General features: G+C 42.8%; 1 protein-coding gene across 2 annotated transcripts; it reads left to right on the forward strand.

Moving 5' to 3' along the window:
- The first annotated feature begins 885 nt into the window (after nt 1-885).
- LOC114900644 (zinc finger protein 280B-like) lies at nt 886-14,808 on the forward strand. Of its 2 annotated transcripts, XM_029231957.1 has the most exons (3): nt 886-943; nt 1,685-1,744; nt 12,996-14,808. In XM_029231957.1, the coding sequence occupies exon 3, from the start codon at nt 13,065-13,067 to the stop codon at nt 14,697-14,699; it is 1,635 nt and encodes a 544-aa protein (XP_029087790.1). In that variant the 5' UTR covers nt 886-943; nt 1,685-1,744; nt 12,996-13,064; the 3' UTR covers nt 14,700-14,808. The 2 variants fall into 2 exon arrangements, with proteins under 2 accessions (XP_029087790.1, XP_029087780.1); XM_029231947.1 differs by lacking the exon at nt 886-943 and having other exon boundaries at nt 1,109-1,744.
- The last annotated feature ends 424 nt before the right edge of the window (nt 14,809-15,232 follow it).

Below are 15,232 nucleotides of genomic sequence, written 5' to 3' on the forward strand. Positions count from 1 at the left end.
CAACTGGGCCCGTGAGCCACAATTACTGAGCCTGCACGTCTGGAGCCTGTGCTCCGCAACAAGAGAGGCCGCGATAGTGAGAGGCCCGCGCACCGCGATGAAGACTGGCCCCCGCTTGCCACAACTAGAGAAAGCCCTCGCACAGAAACGAAGACCCAATACAGCCATAGATAAATTAATTAAAAAAAAAAAAGATTCTGTAAAGGACCAAATAATACTTTAGGCTTGCGAATATGATCTCTGGCAATTAATCTACTTTGCAGCCATAGATGATAACTAAAGGAACAAGCAAGTCCCTGTTCCAACTTTAAGGACTCTGATAATTGAATTTCATATAATTTTCACTTGTCACAAAATAATATTCTCTATGTGGTTTTCCCCAGCCATTAAAAAATGTAAAGCTCTAAAATAAAAAGAACTATTTTTTATTGTAAAGCTCTTTTTTTAGCTTGCTGCAGGCTGTACAAAAACAGGTGGCAGGCTGCACTGGATTGGCCCCAAATGCAAGTCCAAGAGGACGGGCTTCAACACCCAGTTGCAAAGTTCCTTAAGCAAGGGGCCGGCAGATAGTGCTTTTATGGGAGAGGGATCGCACCTGAGGATTGCAAGAGCTGGACTCCCCTGAGGGACTGGGAGCCCGCTCTTTACCCTGAGCCCTGGCGAACTCTGGCGTCTTGCCAGCCCAAGACCTTTGAGACACAGGTTCAGCCTGACCCCGCTCCCAACGGTTGCAACTGCTGGGGCGCTAGAGAGCACGCATGCGCCCACCCGGACTCGCTGCCAATCAGACCACAGCGCCCGACCTCGCGCCGGCACCTGGCAGCCAATCACAGGTGACAGCGGGCGCGCGAGCTGGGGCGTGGGCGTTGGCGGCGTCTGCGGCGCCCGGGGCCTGAGGAGGCGTAGTCGCCTCAGGCTTCGCCAGGGGAGCGCCTCGGGGCCGGTGAGCCGCCGGACGTTCTGGCCCCGCCATCGACGGGGACCGTGGCGCGGCCGGAGCGGTCCCTGAGGGCCGAGGGGAGGGTTTCTCGGGTCCTCACGAGCGCCGGGCCTGGCACGGCCCTGGCGGCCTGTGTGGGGCCGCGGGCCCTCAGGAGGGAGGGTGAGGCCCAGGCCCTGGCATCCCTTTCACCCTCTCCCTTCCCCAATCTGGGCGGGCGCCGCTCTCCGTCAGCCTCCCTCCCCCAGGGGTGGGCCGAGCTGGCCTCGGGGGAAGGGCGTATCAGGCCCCCGGCCCCCGCCGAGGTCTCCTAATACATTACAACACAATGTCAGGGCAGTTCTGTGACGCAGGCCCGGCGGGGTTCTGGAGAGCCGTGGGCCCAGGCGCTGTCAGGAGGGCGCAGCTAAAAAAAAAACCCGAAAAACAAATCGATCTAGTGGCTTCTCCCCTGCCGCTGCGCCTGGGCTATTTTCTTGTTGACTGGGCCTCGGCCCGCCCCCGCCCCCTGTGGGAGCCCCCCTGGGCGCCCGAGGTCCAGGCTTTTGGTTTGGGCAGGTGGCAGATGAGGTGGTTTTTACTGAGAGAGGGGATGCTGGAGGAAGAGGCTTGTTCGAGATTCTGTTCTCTGGTTCAGTGTGAGACGCCTGGTAAACATGCTCAGGGCAGGACCAGCTAGGGCCTGGGGGATAGGATGTTCCCGTAACACGTGGCTCACAGACCCTTTTCTCTGCTGGTGTCTAGGATGCGACCTGCTCCTGCCTGGAAAATCTCAAGCCCCCAGGTTTTCAGTGCGCGCCTGAGGTAAGGTGACAGACGTCTTAATAATGAGAACCAGAGTGCTATCTATCTATCTATTTATGGCTGTGTTGGGTCTTTGTTGCTGCACATGGGCTTTCTCTTGTTGTGGCGAGCGGGGGCTACTCTTCGTTGTGGTGCGCGGGCTTCTCATTGCGGTGGCCTCCCGTTGTGGAGCACGGGCTCTAGGGTGCACGGGCTTCAGTAGTTGCAGCGCACGGGCTCAGTAGCTGTGGCTCTCGGGCTCTAGAGCACGGGCTCAGTAGCTGTGGCGCACGGGCATAGTTGCTCCGTGGCATGTGGGATCTTCCTGGATCAGGGCTCGAACCCGTGTCTCCTGCATTGGCAACCGGATTCTTAACCACTGCACCACCAGAGAAGCCCCCAGAGTGGTATCTTTTTTACCCTTAGCGTTTTTCTTGTTCTCTCCCGGGAAAACACGTTGCTGCCCAGAGAGCGTTCTCCTGCGTGGGTGGGAGCCAACCCAGAATATGTGTGACGACTTCAGGGCACACATTGGTTCAGCTCATTCTGGAGCCCTCTAAGCTGCGGCCTTAAAAAGGGGCAGGGGGCTGGGGGCCGGCTTTCACCCGCTGTTTTGAAAGGGAAAAAAGTAAGAGCACCATGGATTTTTAAGCTGTGTAAAGCTGACTTCTACCACGCAGTGAGGCTAATGTGGGCTGATGCACGTGGCCTAAGGTTTCAGCTAATGTATTAAAATAATAAAGTGATGGGAGCCCCCTGGTGGCCTCCGGGTTAGGATTCTGGACGTTCACTGCAGTAGCCCGGGTTCAGTCCCTGTTGGAGGAACTGGGATCCCACAAGCCACGTGGCACGGCCAAATAAATAAATAAATAAAGTGGTTCATTCGGAGTAAATGTGTTGTGATTTAACATGATTCCATGGGATTAGTTTGTTCATTTCTGTACCCTTTTCCTTAAGGGTTTTATTTCATGAAGTAATTGAATGTGACTGGATGGGCGGGGTATCTGCGTTCACTTCATGTCAGTAAACAAGTTTTTATGCCCAGCAACTTGTGCATACAGCTCTATTGTATAGTTACTTATCTGTCGCTGGTACAACTTTGAGTCCTTGGCTTGACTATACAAGTTTGATTTGACTACAAGCTTCATGGCATGTCAATTTTGCCATGTTTTGTTTTGTTTTGGCTGCGCCGCGTGGCTTATGGGATTTTAGTTCCCCAACCAGGGATTGAACCTGGGGCGCCAACAGTCAGAGTGCTAAGTCCTAACCACTGGACTGCCAGGGAATTCCCGTTTTGTTTTTTCTGTTTGCTTGTTTTTTAAATTTTGCTGTACTTATAGGAGAGCTATTCTGTGTATGACAGTTCAGAGTTGCAAGTACGACATGTGAGTGATATGGTAACTTGAAATATCTGTGTTGTACACATTATCTCACAACTTAATAGCTTGAAAAAACATATTATCTCATGGTCTAGAATCCAGGAGTGGCTTAGCTGGGTGGTTTTGCCTCAGGGTCTCTCCATGACTTTTGTTGAATCTAACTTCACTCACTTGGCTGTTAGCAAGGGGCCTCAGTTCCTCCCTCTCTGAGTCTCTCCATGGGGCTGCTCATGTCATGGCTGCTGGCTTCCCCCAGAGCGAGTGATTCAGGAGAGAATTTGCACCCAAGATGAAGTGCAGTCTTTTTCAGAAGTTACACACCTTCACTTCTGTCTTTGCTTAGTCTCACAGTCAACCCTGTGATAGTGCGAGGGAGAGCTACACACGATTGGGAATACCAGGAGGCGGGATTCATTTGGGGCCATCTTGGAGGCTGGCTACCATACTCATTAATCCACCATGCCAGCCTTTCTTCATATGGTCTCAGGTCTGTTACTATGAGTGAATTATTTGGCTTGTGTACACTTCTTGTATACTAGATCCAATCAATTCCTGTTTGTTCAAGGATATTCTAGCAAGTCTCTTCTTCGGATTAAGTTTTCTGTTTACCTGGATGGTTCCCATCAGCAAACAGGCTGATTATAATGTCATCTCTCATTAAAAAATCCATCTTTTGATGGCACATCCCCCTTCTGCTTGTTTTATTTCATATTTGCTAGTTATAGGAAAACTTCTACAGAGTTGGCCATACTTGTTATCTCCAAGTCTCTTGATTTCTTTTAAATCCACTCTTGTCAAGGTCACTAATGAATTCCACAATGTTTAACTCAATGGTCAATTTTTAGTTTTTATTTTATTTGATTTATTGGCAGCATTTATCAAAGTAGTTCATTTCCTCCTCCCTGAAAAAAATTTTCATTTAGATTACAGGATGCTTCTCTTTCTTGATTCTCCTCTACATACAATTCTTTCACATACAATATGTGACCTTTGGTGTCTGGCTTTATTCAGTTAGCATGTTTTCAGGTTCATCCATGTCATAGATACACAGCAGTGCTTTGTTTTTATGGCTGAATAGTATTCCATTGTAAGCATATACCACAGTTTTGTTTATCCACTCATCAGTTAGTGGACATTTGGATTGTGTGCTCTTTGTGGCTATTGTGAGGAATGCTGCTGTTAACATTGTTTTTGCGTGGACTTAATGTTTTCAATTTTTATGGATATATATCTAAGAGTGAAGTTGCTGGATCATATGGTAACTCTATATTTAATTTTTGAGGTATTGCCAAACTGTTTTCCAAAGTGGTTGTAACACTTTGTAGCAATTGCACCAGCAATATATGAGGATTCCAATTTCTCCACATCCTCTGCAGCACTGGTTATTGTTTCTCTTTTTGATTATAGCCAATCTAGTGGGTGTGAAGGAGTATCTCATTGTGATTGATTTACATTTTCCTAATCATGTTAAGCAGTATTTCCTGTGCTTATTGGCCATTTGTATAGCATCTTCTTTGGTGAAATGTCTCTTCGAATCCTTTGCCTGTTTAAAAAAGGTTTTTTTTATTGTTGTAAAAAACATATAACATAAATTTTACCATCTTAACCATTTTTTAAAAATTCATTTATTTTATTTTTGGCTGCGTTGGGTCTTTGTTGCTGGGCACATGCTTTCTCTAGTTGCAGCTAATGGGGCTACTCTTTGTTGTGGTATGTGGGCTTCTCATTGCAGTGGCTTCTCTTGTTGCGGAGCACGGGCTCTAGGCACGTGGACTTCAGTAGTTGTGGCTCACGGGCTTTAGAGCGCAGGCTCAGTAGCTGTGGCACACGGGCTTAGTTGCTCTGCGGCATGTGGGATCTTCCCGGATCAGGGCTCGAACCGTGTTTTCTGCATTGGCAAGCAGATTCTTAGCCACTGCACCACCAGGGAAGCCCCATCTTAACCTTTTTAAGTGTTAAGTATATTCACATTGTTTTTTTCTTTTTTGTTTTTTTGTTTTTGCCACGCTGCACGGCTTGCAGGATAGTTCCCGACCAGGGATCGAACCCAGGCTCCCTGCAGTAAAAGCACCTAACAACTGGACCGCCAGGGAATTCCCCATTTACATTGTTTTGAAACAGATCTCTAGACTTTTTCATCTTGCAAAATTGAAACTACCCATCCCATTAAACAACAAACTTTTCCCTCTCCTGCTAGACCATAGTATCCACCATTCTCCTTTCTGTTTCTTTTCTATTGCTTTGACTACTTTGGATACTTCACATAAGTGGAAGCATGCAGTATTTGTATGTAAGCAAGCTCTGTGATGTCTCTTCTTGGCACTAATCCAGTCATGAGGGACCTCATGACCTTATCTTTATGACTGGCTATTTCATTTAGCATGATGTATGATGTCTTCAAGGATCATGCATGTTGTAGCATGTGGCAGAATTTCTTTTTTATGGCTAAATAATGTTCCATTGTATGTGTATATCACATTTTAAAAGTTCATTCATCAGTTGATGGACATTTAGGTTGCTTCCACCTCTTAATTATTGTGAATAGTGCTGCTGTGAGCATGGATGTGCAAATATCTCTTAGAGACCCCACTTTCATTTCTTTTGGATCTATATCCAAAAGTGGAATTGCTGGATCATATGGTAGTTCTATTTTTAACTTTTTGAGGAGCATTTATACTGTTTTCCACAGCATTTGCACTATTTACAATCCATCCATAGCACACAAGGATACAGTTTGTGTACATGCTTGCCAACAGTTTCCCTCCCCTCCCCTCCCCTTCCTTTCTCCTGCCTTCCTTCCCTCCCTCCCTCCCTTTCTTCCTTCCTTCCTTCCTTCCTTCCTTCTAGTAGCCATCCTGATGGGTGTTAGGTGATCTTTCACTGTGGTTTACATTCACATTTCTCTGATGATTAGTATGTTGAGCATCTTTTCATATACTTGCTAGCCATTTTATATCATCTTTGGAGAATTATCTATTCAGGTCCTCTGCTGATTTTTTAATTGAGTTGTTTTTTTATTCTTCTGTTATAAAAGATCTTTATATATTCTTTTATCACATATGTTAGTATCTATATGTGTCCCTTATAACATATCAATGTATATGTATCACATATATATGTGTTCCTAGTCACATATATGATTTACAGATATTTTTCTCCCATTCTGTGGGTTATCTTTTTACTTTCATGACGGTGTCCTTTGAAGTCCAAAAGTTGTCAATTTGATGAAGTCCTGTTATTTTTTCCTTTGTCATTTATTCTTTTGGTGTCTTCTCTAAGAAACCATTTACTCCAATTTTCTTTAAAGAGTTTTTTTAGTTTTAGCTCTACTTTTAGTTTCACAATCCATTTTGAGTTATTTTTTATATATATGGTGTGAGCAGGGGCCCAACTTCATTCATTCTTTCACATATGGATGTCCAGTTGTTCCATCAACATTTGTTGAAAAGATTTATCTGTTCCCCACTGATTATTTTGGTAATCTTGCTGAAAATCAGTTCACCATTAATGCATGGGTTTTTTTCTGGACTCTTGAATTCTATTCCATTGATCTATTCCATTGATCTGTTTCTATCCTTATGCCAGTGCCACATTTCTTGATTACTATAGCTTTGTAGTAAGTTTTGAAATCAGAAAGTCTGAATCTTTCAGTTTTTTCTTTTTCAAGATTGTTTTGGTTATTCTGAGTTCCTTGAATTTTCATATGAGTTACAATTCTGTGAGAAGGCTAGCCAAGATTTTGATAGATCAGTTGTGGGAGTCTTGCCATTTTAACAATATTAAATCTTCTGATCCATGAATGTGGGATGTCTTTACATTTATTTAGGTCTTTAATTGCTTCAACAATGTATTTAGTATAATTCAGTGTTTTCAGAATAAAAAAGCGCTGCATTTCTATTAAATTTATTCCTAAGTATCCTTTTTTTCAAAAATTTATTTTATTGAAGTGTAGTTGATCTACAGTGTTGTGTTAATTTCCTCTGTACAGCAGAGTGATTCAGTTGTACATATACATTCTTTTTCATATTCTTTTCCATTATGGTTTATCACAAGATATTGAATATAGTTCCCTGTGCTATACAGTAGGATCTTGTTGTTTATCCGTTCTATATGTAATAGTTTGCATCTGCTAATCCCAAACTCCCAATCCATCCCTCCCCACAATCCTTGGCAACCACAAGTCTGTTTTCTGTGTCTGTGAGTCTGTTTCTGTTTCATAGATAAGTTCAATTGTGTCTTATTTTAGATTCCACATATAAGTGATATCATAATGATATTTGTCTTTCTCTTTCTGATAAGTATTCTTTGTAACGGTGTAAATGGAAGTGTTTATTTACGTTCATTTTCAGAACATTTATTGCTACTATATAGAAACATAATTGATTTTTTTATATTGATCTTGTATTCTGCAACCTTTTAATTCTAATACTTGTTATGTGGATTCCTCAGGATTTTGTATATACAAAATCATGTCATCTCCAATATAGTTTTACTTTTTCCTTTTCCATTCTGAATGCTGCTACTTCTTTTTTTTTTTTTTAACTCCTTTTTCTTGCCTGATTGTCCTGGTTATAGAACTTGAGGTATAGTATTGATTCAAAGTGCAGTAGTAGACATCCTTGTCTTGTTCCCAATCTTAGAGGAAAAGCTTTCAGTCTTTCACGACTAAGTATGATGCTAGCTGTGGGTGTTTTACAGGTACCCTTTGCTTGAGAAAGTTCTCTTCTGTTCCTAATTGTTGAGGGTTTTTTGTTTGTTTGTTTGTTTTTCATCATGAAAAGGCGCTAGATTTAGTCAAATGCTTTTTCTGCAGGCAGGTGTCTTTTTTTTTTTTTTTTTTCGGTACGCGGGCCTCTCACTGCCGTGGCCTCTCCCGTTGCGGAGCACAGGCTCCGGACGTGCAGGCTCAGCGGCCATGGCTCATGGGCCTAGCCGCTCCGCGGCATGTGGGATCTTCCTGGACTGGGGCACGAACCCGTGTCCCCTGCATCGGCAGGCGGACTGTCAACCACTGCGCCACCAGGGAAGCCCCTTTTTTTTTTTTTAAGGTGTCTTTTTTGTGGTCCTCCACAGCCCCTCTCTTTAAATCATTCTCCACTCACCTGATACTCCCAAACCCTCTCCAAATTCTTAGTCTTAGTGAAAGGAATTGCCTCAGAACTAACAGGCCACTTTTAGGTTGAACTCCTACCCTGCTCATATCTCCTTTGTGGATTCTTCTAAGATGCTGCTCTTGGGAGGAAAGGAAGGAAAAGGGAAAGTGGCTGAATTTCTCTCCTGCCTGCCTGGGTGAAATGTAGTACTCTAACCATACTGTTCTAAGAAAAGCCTTCCCCAAACTGTTGGTCCCCATGATGAGATCTGGCCATAGTCATCCTCCTGAATCCCAGGATTGCAGGGCTCTCACATTTGGTATAACAGTGCACCTCAGTGGCTCCCAGACTTGAAGAAAATTGGTTATATCCCAAGTTTGAACATTTCCTACCTTTTCCCTCACCCTACCTTCTTTTGTTGAATTATTTTTATCCCCTTCTAGATAATTATTTTCTTTTAATGAATATTTGAGTGCTTATTGTATGCCAGGACTGCTTTTGGCCCTTGGGAGAAATCAGTGAACAAAACAGACAAAAACAAACTAAAAAACAAAACAGAATTTCTCCCGTGGAAGGAACTAACAGTTCAGTGGAAGAAGAAAGATAGTATTATAAATATGTACATTCTCTTGTGAAATAAAAGGTGATGTTACGAAATTAGGAAAAATATAATAGAGTAGGGTCATAGGATTGAATGTTGGGTAGGTAGGAGTGTTGTGATTTTAGATAAGGTGGTCAGAGTAAGTCTCTTGGAATAGGTAGGTTTGGACATGGACTTGAAGGAGGTAGAAGTGTTAGCCATGGGGATATCTGGAAGACAAGAATTTCAGGTGGAGGCTTTGAAGAGAGCAGCAAGGAAGCCACTGTAGCTGGATTAGAGTGAATGAATGTTAGAGTAGAGAGAGGAGAGGTCAGAGAGGTAGCAAGAGTGGAAATGGTGGGACTTTCCTGGTGGCACAATGGTTAAGTAATCCACCTGCTGATGCAGGGGACATGGGTTCGAACCCTGGTTCGGGAAGATCCCACATGCCGCGGAGCAACTAAGCCTGTGCGCCACAACTACTGAGCCTGTGCTCTAGAGCCCGCGAGCCACGGCTACTGAGCCCGCATGCCACAACTACTGAAGCCCGTGCTCCTAGAGCCCATGCTCCGCAACAAGAGAAGCCACCGCAATGAAGAGCACGTGCACCGCAACGAAGAGTAGCCCCCGCTCACGGCAACTAGAGAAAGCCTGTGTGCAGCAATGAAGACCCAACACAGCCATAAATAAATAAAATTTTTGAAAGAGAGATGCCCTCAGGCGAAGGAAGGGGTTTATGTCAGGGCGACCTCAAAAATAAAGTAAAAAAAGAAGAGTGGAAGTGGTGGTGAGGGTCTATAAATCCTTACTTTTTCTCTCAGTACATTCTATAGAAATAGTCTTGTTTTTTTGACCATGAACAACCTTGGCTTAATAGTTGTTCTCCTCCTAGACTCCCAGGCTAGATTAGACTCTATTTTTGCGTTCCTTTATCATCCTGAGCTTATTTGTGAAAAAATATTTGTTAAAAAATATTTATGAAAAAATTACTTTTGTTTTGCTCAGTTGCCCTAGGATAGAATCCAAATGTTTATGGCAGTTTTAAGGATCCTGTGAAACCCCCATTTCCCCCAAGGGTCTGTGTTTAATGGATGTTAAATTCTAAGGCAGCAACTGTGTGGGGTTAATGGAGTAGCGGGAAGAAGGAGTGGTGGAGAAGGGACTTGAGTGCTGTGGTGGAGAGAGAATGACAGGGTTGGGACAAGAATCTGGAGGAGCAGTAATGGGTGAAAAGAGTCACGGGCAAGGGAAGATGGTGAGGGTAGGTACCAGAGGAGTCCTAGTGGTGTAATCTCAGGAAGTTACTTAAGAGGGACTGATGCCTGAAAAAATCTGTTGTGTGGCTATAACAAAACCCATTTAAAGGGCCGTTGTTGAAATGCACAGGAATAACCTGGGAGGTAGGTCATCACCCACTGTTCTCTCAGCTATTTTTGGAGTGAAACCTCTCATTGGCTCCTTGCACAGCCCTTGGCAACTTTGTTGGTGGGGGAAATGAAGTGATTTTTGAGGACTCATCCCTTAGATCTAGCAGGTCTTGGCATGTCCAACCTCTCTACCCCGAATTCTCAAGTTTCTGGTAATTGTAGAAAATAAGGAGAAGTGATAAGAAAATTCCCATGGTCTGTTGTTACTCTTGTTCTAAATGAACGAATTCATTAACTTATTTGTTTTATGTATCATTCTTTCTCCACTCTTAATTAACTTTTCATCTCGGATGATTGGTTGGATGAAAAGTTAATCAGTATGGTCAACAGCTAAAAATTCTACTAAGATCAGTTAGGTGAAAGTTCAGCAATGTTATTGGAACCCAGTTTATTTTTATTTTTTAAAAACAACAAATTTACTCCCACAGTTTTGAAGGCTGGAAAGTCCAAGATCAAGGTGCTGGCTGATTTGGTTCCCCACTGAGGGCTCTCTTTCACCTTCCTGTGTCTTCACATTTGGGGGGGTGTTGGGGGAAATAGAGAGGAAGCAAGCTCTGTGATGTCTCTTCTTGGCACTAATCCAGTCATGAGGGCCCTCATAACCTTATCTAAACCTAATTATCCCTCAAAGACCCCATCTTCAAATACCATCACATTGGGGGTTAGGGCTTCAACATGTGAATTTCTGATTCAGACAAGGTTCTCAGAGTAAATTGATAGAAAACATGGAATTAATGGAGCACACTCTGCTCTACAAATAAAAGTTCATATTGATGAGAGTTACTATTTATTAATTCATTTAACAAATTCTGTATTTGTTGAGCTCCCATGCTATGCTAGGCAATGTTCTTTGTGCTGGTGATCCAGCAGTCAACAAAAGACAATTCCTGCCCTTTGGAGTTTACATTTTACTGGATAGACAATAGAAAATAATCAAGATAAATAATGTTTATGATATATTAGGTGGTGATAAATGCTTACAGGTGGAAGAGAAGGGAAGAGAAATTGGGAATGTGAATTAGAGGTTGGTTGGAGTATTTGAGAACCTCTCTGAGAAGAAGGCTTGGAACAGAGCCCTGAAGGTGGTGAGGGGCCAGCCATGTAGGTATCTGAATGATGAGCATTCATATTAGAGGGACAACAAATATAAAGACTCTAAGTAAGGTAAAGTGTTTAGTTTGTTCAAGAAATAGCAAGGAGGTTAGTGTGGTTAAAGTGAAGTGGATGGGGGAGAGGAGTATGAGATAATTGCAGGGGACAGTATGTAGGGTTGGAAGTGTGGTCTTATAGGTATTGGAAGGACTTGGCCTTTTACTGAGTGAACCAGAAAGGCATTGGAAGGTTTTGAGCTGAGCAGTGATGCAGTCTAATTTGTTTGAACAGCATTACTTTGCCTGCTATGTGAAGAGACAGGTGGAGTGAGGCACAAAGCACTGTTGGATTTAAGTTTAGTAGGGAAGTCAGGATTAGAGGGAGAAATTTAGGAGACATCAGTGTTGAGTTGGGGTGAGATTATCAAGAGAGTTCATTCCCAATTTGCTAGGCCTGTGCTAAGCGCTTGACATTGAATTATGCTATTTGTTGACCATATGTAGATACTCTTATTCTGTTCTTTGAAGTTGACACTTCTTTTCTATATTAACATATATGAAATCAGTATGTGTGAATCAATTTATGTATGTGCATTTAATATAAATTTTCTTCCAATTCTAGTACAAAACAAGATGCCATTGAATATTTGATGCTTTTTCTTTTTTAAAAATTTATTTATTTATTTATTTTTTGGCTACGTTGGGTCTTTGTTGTTGCGCGGCTTTCTCTAGTTGCATCAAGGGGGGCTACTCTTTGTTGCGGTGTGCAGGCTTCTCAATGCAGTAACTTCTCTTGTTGCAGAGCATGGGCTCTAGGCACACGGGCTTCAGTAGTTGTGACACGTGGGCTCAGTAGTTGTGGCTCGCGGGCTCTAGAGCACAGGCTCAGTAGTTGTGGCGCATGGGCTTAGTTGCTCCGCGGCACGTGGGATCTTCCCGGACCAGGGCTTGAACCCGTGTCCCCTGCGTTGGCAGGCGGATTCTTAACCACTGTGCCACCAGGGAAGTCCTGATGCTTTTTAAAAAGAGCTGTTACTTTAAGTCTAAGAAATAAGGATTTTTGCCTTTAAGATACAGAAACACATTTAAAAGTTATAAATTTTCCAAAAAAGATGTAGCTGGGCTTCCCTGGTGGCGCAGTGGTTGAGTGTCCGCCTGCTGATGCAGGGGACACGGGTTCGTGCCCCGGTCCGGGAAGATCCCACGTGCCACGGAGCTGCTGGGCCCGTGAGCCATGGCCGCTGAGCCTGCGCATCCGGAGCCTGTGCTCCGCAACGGGAGAGGCCACAACAGTGAGAGGCCCGCATACCACAAAAAAAAAAAAAAAAAAAAAAAGGATGTAGCTGGTTAGAATTCCAGCTTAATCTTCTTTGACTCCGGACCCCATGTTTCTAAACACTGCACAATGGTGCTTTTGTAAAAATACTCATACTTTACATGTGATTTCACCTAGTGATTAGTTGTTGGAGTTTTGGGTTTTCTTTTTTTAATAGGAGAGAATCAGAATCAGCATAAGGCAAAGCTATGATTCTAGAGTCGTACAGACTTGTAATCATAGGTTTTTAAGCTGTCATTTATCCTCTTTAACTCTCAGTGTCCTTATCTGTAAAATAAGGATGTTTATAAATACCCTAGAGTTTTGGAGAGAAATAAATAACGTATTTTTCTGTACTTAACTGATACGTAGTATGTTTATACTTAGGTGGCAGTTTATATAAAGGAAGCACTGGGACCTGTGGCCACACCCTTCAAGAATAAAAAAATTTAGAAAATGGAACCACCATGTATGTTATGTGAAGAACAAGAGTCAGAACCACAGAAAAGCACAGAAGAAACCAAACAAGTAGACGATGAAGATGCTGAACTGATCTTCGTTGGGGTGGAACATGTAAATGAAGATGCTGAGCTGATCTTTGTTGGGATGACCTCAAATTCAAAACCAGTCGTTTCAAACATATTGAACAGAGTTACCCCAGGTTCGTGTTCAAGGAGAAGACAGTCTGGTCACGTCAGAAAAGATAATGCTCACAAATTGCGGCCTGTAAGTCATGTGATGCCTACATCAGAAGCAATGACTGTCTTACCAGTTTCTGACTCTGAGGCAAGATCAACAGATAGTCCTATTATTATTGAGCCTTTGTCTAAACCTGATTATAAAAATAATTTACTACAAGTCGTGCCTATTAGCTCTTCAGAGTTATGTTCTCCTCCTTTGATTACCTTCACAAGTTCATTGCAGCATCCAGTAGGAGCAGCACTTTCTATAGGAGGTATGAATAAAAGTCCTCGTGTAACAAAACGACTTTCCACTTCTGAAACAAATAGCACAAATCCCCAAAGGCCTAAACTCAGTAATGGAATCTTAGGGGGACACTCTTTAGCTCTGGCCCCTTCAGGTATCTTTCATACAATGACAGCTCAGCAAAGCACACCCTCAGACAGTGTTCATACCTCATTAAGCCATGTTCAGAATGGAGAACCTTGTCCAACAGCTTTTCCAAAGGACAGTGTTCATTGCAAGCCTGTAAGTCCTTTTGGGGAAAACGGACTGGCAAAAACAGACTTTTCGAGTCTAACAAGTCAAAACAAGACTGTTGATCCCACGAAAGGAAATCTGATCGTGTTACTTCGTGACTTTTACTATGGACAGCATACAGGAGATGGGCAGCCAGAACAGAAGACTCACACAGCCTTTAAATGCCTCAGCTGCTTGAAAGTTCTAAAAAATGTCAAGTTTATGAATCACATGAAGCACCATTTGGAACTTGAAAAGCAGAGGAGTGACAGCTGGAAAAACCATACTACCTGCCAGCACTGCCACCGCCAGTTTCCCACTCCCTTCCAGCTGCAATGTCACATTGAAAGTGTCCATACTTTCCAGGAGCCCTCTGCAGTCTGTAAAATCTGTGAGTTGTCTTTTGAAACAGATCAGGTTCTCTTACAGCACATGAAGGACAATCATAAACCTGGTGAAATGCCCTACGTGTGCCAGGTCTGCAATTACAGATCGTCAGCCTTTGCTGATGTAGAAACACATTTCAGAACATACCACGAAAACACTAAGAATTTGCTTTGCCCATTTTGTCTCAAAATTTTCAAAACTGCAACACCATACATGTGTCATTATAGAGGACACTGGGAAAAGAATGTTCACCAGTGTTCCAAATGCCGGCTGCAGTTTTTAACTTTCAAGGAGAAAATGGAGCACAAGACCCAGTGTCATCAAATGTTTAAGAAGCCTAAGCAACTAGAAGGATTGCCTCCTGAAACGAAAGTTGTTATCCAAGTGTCACTGGGACCTCTTAAACCAGGATCAGTGGAATTAGCATCCATTACTGTGAACACATCTGATTCTGAACCTTCACCCCCCAGGTCTAAAAGTAGAATTTCAAAAAAACCCCATTAATTCTACTTTCAGTAAATCTGAAGCAAATACTTCAAAGTTAAAAACCCCACTAAAAACAAAAAATCCAAATCATAACGTTATTCAATAACATCAAATATAGTGAGACCAATGGATCATTTATGAGGTTTTTCTAAAAACTCATGAAGTACAATATTGTTTGATCTGAATTTTGAGATATTATTAAAAAATATATTACCTGATTTTCATATAACTATCTGGCTTAACACATAAAAGGGGTGTGTGTGTGTGTGTGTGTGTGTGTGTGTGTGTGTGTGAGAATGGGGGGGAAGAGAGAGAGAAAAGTGAAAACCTCTATTTTGGTATTTCGTGTTATTTGTAAGTTTGAAAGCTCTGCTATACATATAATCTGTAGAATTTTTTAACAACTTAATTTTATTTTCAACTTTTTCCATGCCTTGAATATTTCAATATTAACTATAGCCAGACTGAAATGGCTTTGTTATGGCGTGGTCCCGTTTGCTGCTGAACTCTCAGAAGTGCCTCTGTTGTGCTGATCTAAAATAACCTGGCTC

This window comes from Monodon monoceros, unplaced genomic scaffold (assembly GCF_005190385.1).
Source record: "Monodon monoceros isolate NGI ecotype Baffin Bay Population unplaced genomic scaffold, NGI_Narwhal_1 Super_Scaffold_1, whole genome shotgun sequence".
In the NCBI taxonomy this organism is placed as follows: Eukaryota; Metazoa; Chordata; class Mammalia; order Artiodactyla; family Monodontidae; genus Monodon; species Monodon monoceros.

What these genes read in the sequence shown, in the direction of transcription:
- LOC114900644 (XM_029231957.1), top strand. Translation starts at nt 13,065, where the DNA reads ATGGAACCACCATGTATGTTATGTGAAGAACAAGAGTCAGAACCACAG.